Raw genomic sequence first — 17893 nt, forward strand, 5'->3', positions numbered from 1 at the left:
AGATACTCATGGCTCCACTCAGAGGTCTATCAAATGAGGGGATTGGACTCGCTGGCCCCTTCGGTCCTTCTGGCTCTTGCATTGCAGGATTCCATCACCTTCATGTCAAACTGTTTGCCCACTTCGGTGACTCCAGGTGGGGAAGAGACATGGCCAGTGACAGTTCTTGCATCCCTGACCCTCAGTGATTTTGAGGCAGCAGGGAAATGGGAACCTTTACTACCTCCCCTCCCACAAACACACACACACATGCACACACGCATGCACATGCACACACATCATGGATTTGTTTGTTTTTTACTTTACTCTCACAAACACCAAGTTAACGTATATACCCTGGATTCTTGTTGAGTTCATTCACTCAAAACGTTAGACATTAATAGGTTAAAAATCTTACCTTCCAGGAAGTTTGGTCATTAAAATAGTTAACCACGTGAGGTGATTTCCATATTTTCAGGTTTAAGAGCAAACCTGTTTAAATTCATAATTAAATGTTACACACTTAGAGGATTGCATTTGTTATCTCAAATTTAATCAAAATATTTTATCAACTATGGTATCTCAACAAATCCTTTTTTCTTCCACAACCAGGAGGTAGACAAATTGAAGCACTGTCCTTCCTGGACTAGCTTAATTAATTCTAGAGACATCTTTTAAAAGGAACTGGCAAGAGCAACTACAGCTAAAGGCTTTCGATTACACAGGGCGGTATACAATAGTCATGGATTAACACACTTCCCAAGATGGAATAGGAGGACCCTGTTTAAAGCTGGTCCATTTAAATGCAAGAGCTACCATGGACAGCGACTAAAATAGCTGCCCCTGCAGGTCCAACCGCACTAGTTCCAGTAAAGTCCCAGGGACCTCAGCTCAAGATTTCACTTGTTAGGAAAGTAGTTTATAACAACCTGCTTCTTTGCCTCTTCTTTTCATCCATCCTGCCTCTGCCCAGAGAGCTTGGGCCCTACGCATTCGCCCTACTGCTCAAAGTCTGCAGAATTTCCCGTACATGAAGTACGGTTTACCTTTCATGTGAAGCAGGGAAATGCCATTGATAGATTTATCTGTGTATTTTTCAATGATGGTCAGCCCCAATGTATTAAATAGTAAGATTAACAAGAGTGGGTGTGTGCTTGTTCATATTTTCCTCTCATAGTGAGTGCCTTTAACTGATATTGGCATGCACAATGCAATCAGTGCACCTCATTTAGCTAGAATTACTCAGAAATGATCTCTGTCGCCTACACATATTTTCCAGATAGCTGAGGCTTCCTCATCACTGATGCAAATCCATCTCAATTATGTTATATTTTCTTGTCTTATGAGACAACACTGAACACATACATATATATTTTTAAAATTAGAACTGTTGCTAGGAATATCCTTTTATGAAATGTGCTGTATAATATGGAGAAGGGCTACAGCTGCTGAAGGTTACTGGCCTGTTCTCCAGCAGCCCAAGCTTCTCATGTTCTTGTGACTGGTTTTAAAAATTTCTCTTTTCCTGCGAGGCTCTTTGTTTTCACTTCTGACTTCTACCAATGTGCTTTACCTCTAGAAACCTGTCCACCTCTGATCTGTATTTCTAATCTGCCTGACCTGGGAAACCCCATAACTATGCTTGATAAGATTGTTTCTTAAGTACATACATTATAGATGAGCTCCACAGAATGGGGTCTCTTCACATGTAAAATGCTTGGCTTTAGGGGGTCAATTTGGTGCCATCTTGGTCTCTTGGAGGCCTCTTTCCCCTTCCATCGTCCAAGTACTTTTTTAAAAAATATTTATTTATTTATTTATTTGGCTGCACCAGGTCTTACTTGCGGCATGCAGGATCTTAGTTGCAGCATGTGGGATCCAGTTCCCTGACCAGGGATTGAACCCAGGCCCTCTGCATTGGGAGCGTGGATCCTTAGTCACTGAACCACCAGAGAAGTCCCTGTTCAAGTACTTTTAATCACCATTCCCTCAAGTAGAAAGCAAGACAGACTTCCCTGGTGGCGCAGTAAAGAATCCGCCTGCCAATGCAGGGGACATGGGTTCGATCCCTGATCTGGGAAGATCCCACGTGCCATGGAGCAACCAAGCCCACGTGCCACAACTATTGAGCCTGCGCTCTAGAGCCTACTCGCCACACCTAGTGAAAGCCTGTATGCAGCAACGAAGACCCAAGCCAGCCAAAAATAAATAAATAAAAAATAAATCTTGAAAAAAAGAGTAGAAAGCAACATGTAAAGAGGAAAGTTTATTGGTCTTAACTCTTTAAAGGACTAATAGGAGTGTCTTTCCTCTATCCTTTTTCTTGACTTCAGTGAAGCCTAGGAAGCCCTCCCAGGTGATTTACAAGACAGCAAAACTCGGTGTCACTCTGTACATACCGGTGACAGTGGTGAATGGTGAGCGAGCCCATGTGTAGGATTGCCAAATAAAATACAGGATGCTCAGTTCATTGTAAATTCCAAATTGGGTGCCTTGTATTTTCACTTGTTAAATCTGGCAACCTTACACAGGGTTGGACTGCCACCATGAATAGAATGTAAACTTATGGCTGCCAGTCAACTCCCAGAGAGAGTAAAGTGACATGCGCAAGGTCACACAACTACTTAGTGTCTACCTATGCTATTTTGTCTCTTATTTGGCATTCACTGCATGCTTAGACACAATATAAAAGCTGTCTGCCGTCCAATAAAAGCCATCTGCTTTTAGAATAACAGTGAACAGTTCTGTATAGAATGCACGTTTTCACCTAGCATGTAAGTAAGACTGGCAAATTGGTATCTCCCTGATTCTTTGCTATTTTGTCATATTGCAGAAGCAAAAACATACCTCAGTCCTCTGCTTACGGATCTCTAATGGCTTCTCATATATATTTCTCTATGGTAAAAGCCCCCTCCCCATCTAGAAAGTCAGCTTGATGAGGCAGGGAATTTGGTTTGTTCACTGCTGTATCCTTAGTACCTAAGAATAATGCCTGGCTCATTGCAGATATTGAACAAATATTTGCTGAACAAAACAGTATTATAGGTGTTCTTAGGGAGTAAAAGGTAAGCTCTGTAGCATAAGGGTTTCCTTGGTCCTCTGTACAAAATTTGATGAAATCACCAGTCCTGGGCTGAAGAGGCTATAGTATCCAGGTGACCTCTGAGGGCCTTTCCAATCATGAAAGCTTGTAATTCTGTGTTCATCTGTTTTTTAATCAAGGTCTGGGCTCTTTGCCTCATTTGGCTGGAACTGAGGGGGTGCGTTCGTGAGGAAGGGGATGGGCACATACACGTCCAGCCATGGGGCAGGTGCCTGTGCCCTGGACAATGGTGGAAGAAGGGTGGTCTCATACTGACCTGTTAGGAGACCAGATCCCACAGCTATAATGATGGTGAAGCTGAGTGCCCCAAAGTCAGTGAGTATCTGGTAGCCGAGCCTAAAAATGACAAAGCAGAGGTGGTCACATTGGGCATCAGGCTGCAGAGGTCATTGAGGACAAAAAGGACTGTTGGCATCAGTAGCGATGCTGTCAGAAAGAGCCACCAGGAGAACAAATGTCCCCTCCCCAGGCTTTATATTCTTGTCATTCTCCCACAAAGCCATGCAGACATGTAGAGGGGAAGAAGGGATTTCAAGATCCTCTTTGGCTTACTTTAGTTCTCAGACCCCATGGATAATGAGCTAGACTAGAAGTCAGAAAACCCAAGTTCAAGTCCCAGTTCTGTCACTAGCTCCATGACCCTAGGCACTTAACCTCTCACAGTCCTAAGTTTCCTCATTAGGCAATTAAAGATGAAGGTTTTATTTCTATCAGAGTAAGATGAGGTATAGCTTGGCCAGCAGACCCATCTCCCCTGCCCACCCTCCTTGAACATATTTCCCTGTCCTCTCTCCTTCAAGGCAACTCCGGGGCTTCACTTTAAACTATTAAGTGGCCCTTTGAGGACATCTATATGACCCTGCAGTGGGCAAAAATTTCTTAAACAGGACACACAAAAGCTAAACATAGAGGGAACAATGATAAATTGGACTATAATAAAATTAAGAACTTCTGTTCATCAAAAGACACCATTATAAAGGTGAAAAAAAACACAAAATGGGAGAAGTTATTTACAATACATATATCTGACAAAGGATCTATATCCAGACCACTTGAAGAATTCTTACAAATCAATAAGAAAAAATCAGAAGACATAACAGAAAAAATGGGCAAAAGAACCTGAACAGACATTTCACAAGAGAAAGTATTCAAACGTCCAAAAAGCAGATGAAAAGTACTCCACTTAATTAGTCATCAGGGAAATTAAAATTAAAACAGTAAGTTTGATGCTTAAATGGCTAAAATTAACAAGAAGGGAGGGACTTCCTAGGTGGCTCAGTGGTTAAGAATCTGCGTGCCAATGCAGGGCACACGGGTTCCGTCCCACATGCAGAGACACAACTAAGCCCGTGTGCCACAACTACTGAAGCCCTCGTGCCTAGAGTCTGCAACAAGAGAAGCCACTGCAGTGAGAAACCCGCACACCACAACAAAGAGCAGCCCCTGCTTGCCTCAACTAGGGAAAGCCCATGTGCAGCAATGAAGACCCAATGCAATCAATAAATGCATAAATAAATACATAAATAAATAAATCTAAAACAAAAAAGAAGGAGTGTTAGAGAATATAATGGGGTAAAGGAAGCTCTCAGTTTCCACTGCATAGACCACAATGGCACCTAGAAGTATCCACTGACACAGATTGTAAAAATACTGTAAAATCCAAGAGTTCCACTTCTAGGCACATACTCAGCAGAAGTACATTCATATGTTCAAGCAAAAGTGCTGGAATGTTCATAGCAGCTCCAAACTAGAAACAGCCCGAATGCTCATCAATAATGGATGAATTGTGCTGTAATCATATAGTGGAACTCTGTTCTGTGTTTTCTTAGATTTTGAATACCATGCCTGAGGTCACACAACTGGTAAATGTGACCTTGGTCTGTTGGTCCCTGAAGCCCGAGCCCTTTACTTCCAGCAGACCAGAGGCCACCCCGAGAGAGGTCATTGCTGTCACTGTGCCCATCCCTTTTCCAGGTTCCTGCAGAGGAGATAGGACTACTTCTCGGTCCTCAGCTGTCTCATCCTAATGAGACTTGACTTGCAGAGGGGTGCTGGAGCCAGCTCACACAGAGGCACAGGCCAATAATTATCGTCTCTTCTCAACTCCACGTTCAGTGGTGTCACCTTGATGGCTTGAAATTGGCCACAGTGAGAGTATTTGCACCAGAGAAATAAGCAAATGCTATAAGTCAGGGCTTTGTTTCCCTGGAGAGTCAATTGTTAAGTCTTTAGCAGCACACTGTTGACTGACTGTTTTGCTTTGCTTTCATTGTTTGCTATAGGCCAATAGCTCTCAGACTTGAGCTTGCAGGAAAATCACATAGAAGACTCTTAATAAAAACAGACTGCTGGGCCCCACCTCCAGATCTCTAATTGAATGGATCTGGGGTGGGGTAGGATTTGCATTTCTAACAAGTTCCCAGGTGATGCTACCACTGCTGAGAACCACTGTTCTAGGAGAGCCACAGAATCACAGAACTTGGGGGATAGAAGGGTAGGTGGTCCAGAAGTTCCAGGTCGGCAGCCCACGAGCAGAATTTGGCCCACACAATGTTTCTAATGAATTTGAATCTTTTGCCAATGCTTAGGAGACTATGTGTATAACTCTGGATTTCTGTCGTCTCTTAAAAAGTCACTAGATCTGTCAACACTGATCCTGGGTCCCTGCGTGGTATTAGCTGCCTGGCATGGAAAAATGAATGCCCATGGTTTACTCCCCCCACTGATCTCATTTTTAACCTTACCTGCCTGGTCCCTACAGGCACCTGAGCATGGGACCCTGTTAGATCAACCCCTCATTTTACAGAGGGGGACTCAGGGGCCCGGAGAGAGGAAAAAATTTGCCGAGAGTCACACAGCTATTAAAACAGTGGCAGACACATCATTGGAGTCCATTACTGAGATGCCTTGCTTCACACGGACCATCCCCTTCCCACCCCCAGATGGGATCCTCCTCACCCCCAAGCAGCTCACGAAGGTATGTCTCACCTGCTCATAGATGATTCCTATAACTTGGGGCTATGGCCATCTCTGTTGTTGGAACTATAAGGGACCCAGCCCTCCATGATTTCTCTGAGATGCCACCACAGCAATGAGCGCTCATCACCCACCGCAGGTGCTCCCAACCTTTACAGCCAGGTTCCAGCCATGTGACCTCGGATGGCTAACTCCCCCAAAGTATCATTTCTCAGGGAAAGCTAATAATACCTCACCAGGTGGTTGTGAGGGATTAAATGAGATGATGCACATAACGATTTGAGCATAACGCCTAGCATTTAGAAAGCAGTCAGTAAACGGGACTGATGGTCACCAGTAATATTATTGTCACTCTATCGGTTCATCTGGAAAAATATATCCCTGTATTGTGCCCGAGTCATTCTTTCCTTATATGTGAGCCACATTCAGAAGATAAACAATTTCAAGAAAGAAAGAGAGAAGAAAGAAAGAAAGAAACAAACAAACAAGAAGATAACTTCCAGAAGGTGATGGCCAGGGTTCTGATCATTGTTTCGATTCCCCGGGGGGGCACAAGGACCTGAGTGGGGTCCAGAAACCCACGTTCCCACCTCAGGGATGGGCTGTGCTCAGCATTTTCCTACATTAACATTTCAAATCCTCTTAACCACACAGTGCCTGGCCTCAAGGAGCTTCCAACACCCCTATTATTATCTTCGTTTACCATCAGGCAACAGAGGCTCAGAGAGGTAGGTAGCGCGGCCCAGCTAGTAAGAGGTCCGGACCCCATGGCACACTTCCGCACAACCTAAACCACCAGGGGTTGAAAAACAGCCTCCGTTGGCTTGGGCCTGATTGCCTGCTCTGTCTGCATGTGGGGAGGCCTCAGGACAATCTGCCTTTGCTCTGCACTTAAACCGCCTGCTTTAAAAAGAAGTGGCCTGGGACTTCCCTGGTGGCACAGTGGTTAAGAATCCACCTGCCAATGCAGGGGACATGGGTTAAATCCCTGGTCTGGAAGATCCCACATGCCTCAGAACAACTAAGCCCGTGTGCCACAACTACTGAGCCTGTGCTCTAGAGCCCGTGAGCCACATCTACTGAGCCCGTGTGCCACAACTACTGAAACCCACACACCTAGAGCCCAATGAGAAGCCCACGCAACGACGAGTAGCCCCCACTCGCCGCAACTAGAAAAAGCCCACGCATAGCAATGAAGACCCAACACAGCCAAGAAAGAAAGAGAGAAAGAGAGAGAAAGAAAGTGGCCTGGAGAAGTGATAAGTCCATACACGGTAGGTGCTGGGCAGAATTTCAGAATAGATTGGCCAACAAATATTCACAGAGGCCTTCTGACCGCGTGGCCCTGAAAGTATGCCCGCCCCTACTCCCCCCACCCCCCGGCCAAGGGCTCTGGGCACACTCCTTCCTGAGCTGGACGGGATGATAAGGGGCTGAGCCAAGTGACCCACATGGAAATCTCGGTCCACTTGACTTGAAGCGCCTTCAGCACAATGTTGGTGATCCCTCCGAGCAGACCCGGCAAGCCGAAGGTGTAGAGCACGCCGTAGGTGTCATGGAGGTCCAGCGTTCGTTGAAGACACACCTGGGGACAGACGCCATCATCAGCAGATCTGCATGTGGGACTGATCCTCCTTACCTGCCCTTCCACAGGCCCTTGGCCTCCGAGGCATCCAGGGGCACGGGCATTGGGGCTCAACTAAAGAAGTGCTTCTCAGATTTGCAGTCACAGCACCTGGGGAGCTCATTAAAATGCACAGTTGGATTTAGTGGGTCTGGGGCCTGAAATTCTGCATTTCTAACAAAGTCCCAGGTGATACCAAAGCTGCTGGTCCATGGTCCACACCACACACCCTTGGGGCTGATAATTCTGTGTTATGATAGGGGCCCTCCTGTGCATGGTAGGAGGTTTAGCAGCACCCCTGGCTTGTACCCTCTAGATGCCAGGAGCAACCCCTCTCCCCGGTGTGTCAACCAAAACTGTCTCCAGATATTGTCAAATGTCCCCAGGGGATGGTTGAGGCCCACCGATCTAGCCCACACTTAACTGCCATCCAAGAGACTACTTTACTGAATAAAAGGAAAGAATCTGACCATACCTCTAGACTCCCAGTCAGTAGCCCCTTCCATTGCATCACTTGGTCTCCCAGACGGCCGTGAGCCAACAGATGTGGAGACCAATGCAAATCTGACTGGGCTGTTCCCTCCTTAGAAAACGCATTGTCTTCGGAATAAAAATTCGGACTCTTGAACTTGCCCAGGAGGGATTTCTGAGCACCTGCCCTCTCTCAAGGCTCTGGTGAGAGGCACACGTTCTGATGAACTTTATGCTTCAGTCAAAAGAACATCTTTCTGTTTCCCAGTTGGGCCACATGCTCTTCTGGCCGTTGAGCCTTTGAACACACTGTTCCTTCTGCCTGGAGTACATTTCCCACTTCTTTCTCTGGCTAATATTAGTTCTCTGTCAATGCTTGGCTGGGACATCCCCTGCTCTGGGAAGCATTTCCTGACCCATCTCAGGCCAGCTTAGATGTGCTCCAGTAGCAGTTATCACACTGTGTTGCGTTTATTTGTCCATTTCCTTCACTACACTATAGCTTGCGAAACAGGATGACTCTTAACTGTGTTGAATGAATGAATAAATGAAAGAAAACAGATCAGTGAATCATCTTTGAATCCTTTTCCCAGTGATAGAATCAAAGAACCTGAGGCACAGAGAAAGTGACAGACACTGAGCCTGATGACAACTTGAGATACACGTTTTTTGGCCAGGCTGCATGGCTTGTGGGATCTTAGTTCCCCTACCAGGGATTGAACCTGGGCCCTCAGCAGTGAAAGCTTAGAGTCCTAACCACTGGACTGCCAGGAACTTCCCAGGATACATGTTTTGCTGTATATGTCCTACTTTCATCAGAGGACCTCAACGCCAGAGGAGATAAAAGACACATGTTTGCACTCCAAAGATGAAAAGCAGACTACCCCATCTTTAGTCAAAGTGAACTGTTGATAAGTTCTTCCTTATTTGGGGTTGAAACTGCCTCCCTGAATATCTATGGTTCATCCACATTCATCTTCTTGTGTCACCCAAAAGTCTATTATTCCTTTTTCCTCCATCAAGTCTTCAAACCTATGAAGATTTGTTGCTCCTAGATATTTCTCTTAGAAGTGTGTTACAACAAATTGGCTATAATGGAGCATTGTGATATTATCAGTATCTGTCGACTACTAAAGGAAGAAAAACCCATCCACGTAGAAGAAGAACTAAATAATCAGAGGTGGACGTGACCCGGATTATCAGCCCAGCATCCCTCTTTTGGGTGCTGCCCTGCCCACCCCATTCGCATGCTTCATGGACAGCAGTCGTGTATGTGTGGTGCCCTTCCTCCCACCCGGCCAACGATGGGCACGGTATCCAAGTTAGGCCAATGAGCCCCTTCTCCAAAGAATTTGCTGTTAGGGCCAAGAAATTTCACCTGGCTGTTTATTGACGAGAAAGACAACATTCCACCACGTGGAGCAGGAGTACGAGAAGAGGAAGGAAGTCTACAGAGTGAGAATAAAGCCGACGTTCAGGAAAAGCAAAACAAGAAGGGCAGGGACTTCTTGGGCTCCCCACAACACTCCCATCCTTGGTGCCAGCCATGCCTAGGCTCCCAGCAGCATATCCTGTTCAGTGATACCCCAGCAGCCTTCTAACAAATACCACTTATTCCTGAGCAAGCTTGAGTAGATTCTGTTACTTTCTCCCCAGATCTTAAAAAATATACCATCCAACCTGGGCCATCCGTCACCTAAGCTCTGAAGCTAGATTGAGAAGGTGCCAACAGCTGCCTAATGTAGTCCTTGGCACTACACGGTGGCCCGCCATGGTCTAGGGGCCTGGACCTCGGTGTAAGCCAAGGCAGCAGGTGCTCGTTGCCCAGCGCCTTACCTTCAGGTACTTGGCTCCCCAGATGGAGAGGAGCCCAGCCACGAGACCCAGCGCCATGGCAAGCCAAGGAGAAGAGATCAGGTAACAGGGGGCGCCCACAGCCACACCTCCTGCCAGCACCGCATTGTGGATGTGCGTCTGCAAAGCAATAGCTTGTGGGTGAATGAAGTGTCATAGAGGGGACAGCATCTCTCTAAACTACTTGGTAAGCTGGTAGCAAGACAACACTGTAATGTCTTCCCTGCTTCTCTGATCCCGAAACCAGCCCCTTCCCTCTGCTGAGACTTCATCAATGGTCTTATCTCGCCCCACTTCTCAGGCTCAGGGAGCAGTGACCCTGATTGGGAGTCATTTAGCTTGACAGTGCAGTTACTCAGGATCCTGGCCACGCTCACACTTAGCCGTGAGGTGTGCTTGGGCACTTAGCCACTCAGTGCTTTAATTTTGCCACCAGAAAAATGCGGTTTCGATTGTACCTACTGATATGGTTATTGTGAGAATTAAGTGAGTTACCATATGTAAAATTCTGAGCCCAATGCCTGGCATACAACATGAGTAAATGCCCTCAGAATATAAGCCATTATTATTGTTTTCTACTATTATTATTATTGTTATTATTAGCTACTTGGTGCCTATGCCACCCTATATTATTGGACCCGGTCCCAATAACCTGGCCCTTGTTCCTGGGTTATGTGTCTGCTATGTCCTTCATTCCTCTAGAACTGGGACCTTGCCTTGCTCTTATGCTACTGCCCTCTGCCCCTCTCAATTCTATCCAGATCTTGGGGCTCTGGGCCCTGGGACCAGCTTCTGGGCCTCCCTGATCTGGTGTCTACACCTGCTTCCCTGGATGTCCCTATCTTGTCTGATTCTAGACTCCCTGTGACCATGGAGCTCACCTGTGGGGACCCTTACCTCCCCTTAGTGCTGTTAACCTGTCATCTTCGGCCACCTTCTCTCCCCTCCACCCTCCCACAGTCTGTCTAGACTTTTCCCCATCGTGTCTGGCTGGCTGACCTCATGCCCTGATCATAATGAGACCTTGTATTATCTTTAGTCTACCATCTCACCCATCTCTCCCCCTAAAACTCACACACAGACTCGCAGCTATGTTGATAATAGCAGCTAATATTCGCTCAGCACTTATTCCACCTGCAGCCCTTTACAAGCGTCATCTCTCAATTCCCACTTTACATAGGAGGCAGTTGAGACTCGAAAAGTTTAAGTAGCTTGGCCAAGGTCAGATGGCTACGGAAACAGAGTTCTTTACTTCTGATTCTGTGCATTCCTTTCTTGAAACTTCTTGGGAGAAGGGGAGAGGATGACTCATCCTACCCCAGTTTTTCTCTGCTGACTCTTGCTTATGGGGGCTGGCTTTCGTAACCAGCAGAAACAGGACTCCAACCTGGGTTTGCTTGATGTCAAGGCTGATGGATTTAGTCTCCCCCACCCCCAGAGGGCCTTTGTGCATCTGACGGTCTCCTGCGTTCCAGGCCCACGTTGACAAGCCGGCGCTGTTTGGCTGATGCCCCACCATGCTGCAGACAAGACCCCACCCCCGATATGCTCCCGCCCGACCCGTGGGCTGACCCCGAGGCTGGGGATGGGGGTGGGGGGGCGTGAATGTGTGTGTCAGGCCTGGAAAACCCAAGTACTGCCCACCCAAGGGACAGCCCCTCTCCTCACCATGCTGATCTTCCCTTGAGGGTGCGTCAAGGCTGACCCTGAGATGGCCGTCACCGTGCTGACTGTGAGGGCATAGTAGGTGTTGAACACGGCCTTCTTCCTTTCGTCCAGAACATCCAGCAGAGCGGAATTGAAACTTGGCCAGAACATCCACAAGAAGAGGGTGCCTGGGGGCCAGAGAGGGTCAATGGCTGGAACCAGTATTCCTGTTCCAAAGCCTGAGCCTCGGGGGACTTCAGACAGGAGAATCCTGGACCTGGCGAGTCTCATCTGTGTTACTATCTTGCTCTGTGACTTTGGGCAAATCAGGTCTCCTCTCTGAATTCTTAAGCTGGTAGGGCCCAGCCAACATACTTTACAGGCAAGGAAACTGAGGCCCAGAGAGTTGAAATCACCAAACCACAGGCCTCCTGACCCTGGCCTGCGATGGCTAAATGCTTATTTTTAAAAATTGATGGGATGCTTTCATTTGGCCCCATGGCCTGGTGTTCAGTTGCCTGCTGGTGATCTCACTGCCTGATTTCTTTCCTCTAAGCCTCCCCCAGCCTATAAGTTCAGCACTTTCACTGGGCTCTTCAGACTACAGCATGAATTACTCCTCTCTTCCCACCTCTGGTCTTTCCTCCACTCCCAGGCCTGGCTTTCTTCACTTGTCCAATTCCCGTCTTTAAGTTGAGGACAAAAGGATTGGATAACCTTATTTAAACCAAGATGTAACGAGTCTCTCCTCTCCTTTGGATGTTAATGTAGAGAATTTCCCTAAAGGAGAATGCGTCTTTCAAAGATGTGAATTCATCAAACACTACCTGAGGAATTGGGTCATTATGGAGGGGCTTCAGACACCCAGGGAAGGTTGGAAAAGTGGAGAGATTTTTCTGCAGAGCCCTTTTGGAGCCTCTTGCCCACCCCAGATCTGAGCCCACCCATGCCACCTCGTTCTCACCCAGCATGGCGAACAAACTGGGGCTCGTTGCCGTCTGATCTTTGTCCTGCGCTGCATTGGACAGAGGCTCTTGCAGGCAGCAGGCCCCAGTCAGCCCGAAACAGGCTGCAAATATGTGGATGTACATCATGCTTATGTGGTTTTCCATCTGCAACAAAACCCAGTGGGACCAGTGAGTATCAGCATCCTTTGCCCACAGGGAAACTCCCATGTTCCTTGGAGAAAGTTTTGCACTTCATGTAGGAGGCGTGCCTCAAAGTCAGGAGACTGACCCAGCCCAGGAGTCCTCCTTTCAGAGGAGCCCCGTGAGTCGCTGGGTATTTATTCCTGGCAGGTTTCTGGTTGGCTTTATTTATTTATTTATTTGGTTGTGTCTCGCAGCTTACAGGATCTTTATCCCCCAACCAGGGATTGAACCCAGGCCACAGCAGTGAAATTGCCAAGTCCTAACCACTGGACTTACAGGGAACTCCCCTCTGGTTGGCTTTAAATGCTTTTGGCTGAAGTCCACCTAGGTGGAAAAAAAGCCACACAGACAGGTACCCCACTGCTTCCTACTTTTTGGCAGAATTTCAACTTTTACATGGAGTGTGAGTGATATGAACTTTGCAACATGAAGCCAGAATTCTTATGATACCGAACTAAAGTTTTCAGAAAATTCCAGCTGTATGCTAATTTTGTTTTATGAATATCAAATTTAGTAACTTCATAACTCACTCCGTGGGCTACTTGGTAAGTCCTGTCAGCTGTGCCTTCAAAAAATATCCAGATTTGGCAGAATTTTTACCACCATGCCCCACTGCCCCCCCCCCCCCCAACACACACACACGCATACCTTGGTTTAAGCCACCATCAACACTTTCCCAAATTTTTGCAACAACCTTCTAACTGGTCTCCCCATTTCCACCCTTGTCCCCCAACCGACTATTCACGTAACAGCCAGAGTGACCCTGTTAAAACTGAAGTCAGCTCATGGCACATTTCTGCTCAGAATCCCCCAATGTCTCCTGTTGCCCTGAATATCAAAGTCAGCATTTTTGCTGTGACCTACAGGACCCTGCGTGATCTGCTCTCCCACAGCCTCTGCAACTTCACCTCCTGCTCATTCCACACATACTGTCCTTGCTCTTTCTCAAACCCACAGTCATGTTCCCACATCAGTACCACTTTGCACCGTCTGTTCCACCGCCTGGAGTGCCGGGTGGAGGGAGTGGTCCACCCTGGGTACAGGTAATAAGGGGATGTATTGTCTGTAGGGAATTTAAAACAATAATAAAAGCAACTAAAAGTCCATCTGCTTTTTATTATCATCATGTGCCAACAATTCTAAACAGTGTTACTGATAATATCCTCCTCCCGAAAGAGGCAGACCACTCCTTCGGTCCTGACCTTGACCTGCCACTGTCCTCAGATACCCATGTGACTTGCATGCCTGCTGCCTTCAGCTCTTTACTCAAAAATTATTTGCCTGGTGAAGCCTTCCCTGGCCAGCCTCTCTAACACTTTATCCTCCCTCCCAACTATTGATATCTCCTTTCCTTGTTTTATTTTTTTCCCCCGTATCACTATCTAACACACTGTATCTTTTGCCTATTTTATTGTTTATTGGCAGTCTTTCTCTCTGGAATAGAAGTTCCACGACAGTTGCATTTTCCCACTGCCTAGAAGAGTGCCTGGTACATAATAGGCTCAGAATAAATATTTGTGAAATGAATGAATGAAAGGTAAGGAACCCTCAGTCACACATAAAAATGAAAGTTTGTGGAATTCCCTTGTAAGAACTGAAGTGGTCTTGCATTTTTAATCTCTTTGAGGTCCCCCAGGAGTCCAGAAACCACATCTGGGAATCGTCAGCTTGGAATACTCATTTCTTGAGTTGCCTCTACTGGGAACGGCTCTGGTTTCTGGCTCTGGTTTCCCCTGAGGACTTCCATGCAATAAACCCAGGCTGAACTGAAGTTTTTGAGGAAAAAACAGGGAACTCTCAAAATTAATGCTAAGCCCTCACCCAGACCAGCTAAACCAACACATTGAAGCTGCAGAGAAGAGATGAGATGGCTTTGAATTAATGCAGCTTTTTAAAACGACCACTATGAAAACCATAACAAAGCAGGAAAAGGCTTATAATGCGTTGCCCACAGCCAGCTTTCCATCTCTGGGAACTGGCCACTTTCCTTGACAGTTCTCTACCTTGGGAACGGCCTTCCACAGCATTTGTCTGCTATGATTAAATGTTTAGCATAGACCACACTTTTGCAACCCTGTTTTGGCCTGTCTTTAATTTTTTTAATCCCAGAAGCTTTATCAAATGGAGATAGAGCCCTCCCCTTTCACCTGCTCAGCCCTTGTCCCCGAGGTCCCTCCTCGCAGCACCGTGACTCACGTTGAGGATTTCCCTGCCGACGCTCCTCATGGCACTAAAGGCTGTCACCTCTATCAGTGTCATCAACACCAGCTGCAGCAGATTGACCTTCCCCAGGACAACACCCATGGCGATCAGCACAGATGTAGCACTCATGGTGGCTGTCTGAATACTGGAGAGAGGAGGCAGGACAGGGATCACTGAGCAGGAAGGATGCCTCCCATTCATTCATTCACTCATTCAACAAACATGTGTTGAGGACCTACTCTCTGCCTGACACTTCTCAAGAAACTGGGGACAGAGCGGGAGAGCAAATAGACAAAATTTCCGCTCTCGCAGGGATGGACACTGCAGAGTCTGGGGTCTCCTTCACCCCCTCCCCCATCAGGGTGGCAGCCACACTCTGAGAGATTGATCTGCATACACTCATCTGTACTGAGGATGCTCCCAGGTTCTCACAGGAATGTCTGATTGTTCCCACAGCACCCCCTTCTGGGATCTGACTACTAGGATTCTGCCCTGGGCTTCTCTTCTACTGTCATCACTCACAGATACTCAATAGAGGGCGCTCTTCACCTGCCCGCCTGTCCTTCAGGCACCGCCACCCTCCTCTCTCCCTCTCCCTGTAGGGGAATGAGACTGGGTTTGGAAGTAAGACAAGCCTGGCTTCCAGTTCCAGCTTTTCCACTTGAGCAGCTATTTAATTTCATTGAGCCTGTTTCTCCATCTGTAAAATAAGAATGATAATACTACTTATCTCACAGGAGTGCTGTGGGGGATTAGAAGGAATAGTCATGCGTGTGTGTCTAGCACACACACCATGACTGGCACAAAGAACTAACTCAGCGCTGTTACTGATTCTTTCTTTCCCTTGACAAGTGAGCAAGCTTAGTTCAGGGATTCAGAAGGAGAAAATTTTTGTTTTCAAGGCACTTATGATTCGGCTGGGGAGACAAAGCCGACATCATGACCCTATCAATTAAGACCATCTGAGATATCACAAGGCAAGAGGGGTTCCCTGGAGGGAGGGAGCAATGTGAACTGGACTCATCAGGGAGGGCTTCCTGGGGGAGGTGGCACCGAGCTGGACAATCCATGGTGGTTAAATCAACCCACCTTCCTCTGGGCACCTTGCTGAGACCACCCCTTCCCCCTGGGAGTTGATGATGCTGATGCTACAAGCACTCCCACTGCTATAATAGTAATTGTAATAGTAATAATCTGTTGAGCATTATGTATAACAGTCTTGCAAGTACATCACCTCCTTTAAATTTTAATCCTCCAGGTAATCCACTGTAAATGGTGCTAGGGTACCATTTGGTATTGAGACTAGAAGAGGTGGCTTTCTTGGTAATGGCCACACAGCCACTTAATGACACGCATAAGGTTCAAACCCACCAAGTTGGCCTGGATGCAAAGCCTGTGCTCTGCAGTCTGGACACAGCCTTCTCAGTGATTGTTGCCAATGTAGTGTGCCTTTGAAGGGAAGGCCAGAGGAGGGCCAAGGGTATGGGGAAAGAGTCTCACAGGCACCAGGAATTATTTGGAATAAAGTGTCACTCAGCGTTTCACTGTGGCTGGCCATGTTATCTTTTGGGTGAGCGCTCATTTAATTGGCAAAAGCCTAATTCAAGAGATTCTGTGCCAGAGGCGGGATTTCAGACCTCAGGGGCCAGTTGGGCCCGGGGAGGTGTTGAGACAGTGAAGCACAGTGCTTAGGACACTCTCTGTCCAGCCCGCCAAGGTTGGAATCCTGACTCAGCCACTTCCTGGCTGTGTGGCCTTGGGCAAATGACTTAACCACTCTGTTCCTGTGTCCTCATGTATAAGGAAGAGGCAAGGCCTATGGAGCTGTTGGGAGGGCAAAACGAGTCAAGTAATAAGCGGGTTGGTTGTTGTTATGACAGGCTCTCCAAGACCTTTCAGCATACAGCACTAAAAATTTCACAACTTTTGGGGTTCTTTTTATTTTCATCTTTGTTCCAGTAACCATTTACTAAGTCCTTACTATGTGAGGAAAACAAAGGAGGACAAAACTGAATGAGACAGGACTCTGCCCTGAAGGGACTGGTCATCGGTGACTCAAGGTGGAACCAATTCAGTGCCAAGTCAGGCTGCACGGGCCAGTGAGGCCACGGGAGAGGGAGAGGGCCTGTCTGGAAGGCAGGCCTGGGCACCACCCACTAGCCCAGCTGGAACAGGAAAGGTCAGGAAGGAGCCCATTGTTCAAATCTGTGAAGCCAGTCCCATTGGGGGTCACAGCTGAGAGGACCCAAGTGGTCAGGGCGGGGCAGGGGCGTTCACTCAGGCTGTAAATGGCCTCTTCTTGTCTTTCCAGATTGAGTCAAGAGCAAACAGATTCCTACAGGCAGGATGTCAGAAGAAGGGGGCAGCCTGGAGACGCATGGAGACTCAGCTACAGGAGGCCAAAGGCTTGTGTGACCTTAAGCCAAGGTACCAGAGATGCCAGACCAGGACCACCATGTTGGAGTTCCCCCAGAATGCCCTTTGTCACTTCCCAGGTTGCTGCCGGGGTTATTGAATCCCCATGGCGATCACCTTTAAAATAGCTTAAAAGAAAAAAGGTGAAGAGCTTTTTCCAGGGCCCGTGGGGAGCTGGCTAGACTGTGTTTCTTATCGTGACCACTCTGCAGTGTGTGGCAAAGGTTACAGAGTTAAAACTGAAGCCATTTCCACCACTTGGCTATGTGACCCTAGGCAAGTGTCTTATGAGCTCTGAGCATCTAGTTCCTTGCTTGTATACCATGTCAGACCCCTACTTGGAAGGGTTAAACAAACAATGTTTGTGAAGTGCCCAGCATAGAGCCTGGCTCATGGAGACATGTTTAATAGCAGTGCCCAGAGGTTTAGTAGGGTCTCAGAGGGGAGGGTAGAGTGACCTTGAAGGGGTCC

The 17893-nt window shown here is 47.4% G+C and overlaps 1 protein-coding gene across 1 annotated transcript in view; it reads right to left on the reverse strand.

Moving 5' to 3' along the window:
* LOC130858181 (RH-like protein) overlaps positions 1–17893 on the reverse strand; it is a 36043-nt gene that overhangs the window by 5143 nt on the left and 13007 nt on the right. Inside the window, exons 3-9 of the mRNA XM_057744203.1 lie at positions 15002–15152; positions 12619–12766; positions 11676–11842; positions 9990–10127; positions 7510–7643; positions 3339–3418; positions 398–471 (exon numbers count right to left, since the gene is read on the reverse strand). Coding sequence (XP_057600186.1) covers positions 398–471; positions 3339–3418; positions 7510–7643; positions 9990–10127; positions 11676–11842; positions 12619–12766; positions 15002–15152 — 892 coding nt within the window. The remainder of the gene's footprint in view (positions 1–397; positions 472–3338; positions 3419–7509; positions 7644–9989; positions 10128–11675; positions 11843–12618; positions 12767–15001; positions 15153–17893) is intronic.

Source organism: Hippopotamus amphibius, chromosome 1, assembly GCF_030028045.1.
Source record: "Hippopotamus amphibius kiboko isolate mHipAmp2 chromosome 1, mHipAmp2.hap2, whole genome shotgun sequence".
NCBI lineage: Eukaryota > Metazoa > Chordata > Mammalia > Artiodactyla > Hippopotamidae > Hippopotamus > Hippopotamus amphibius.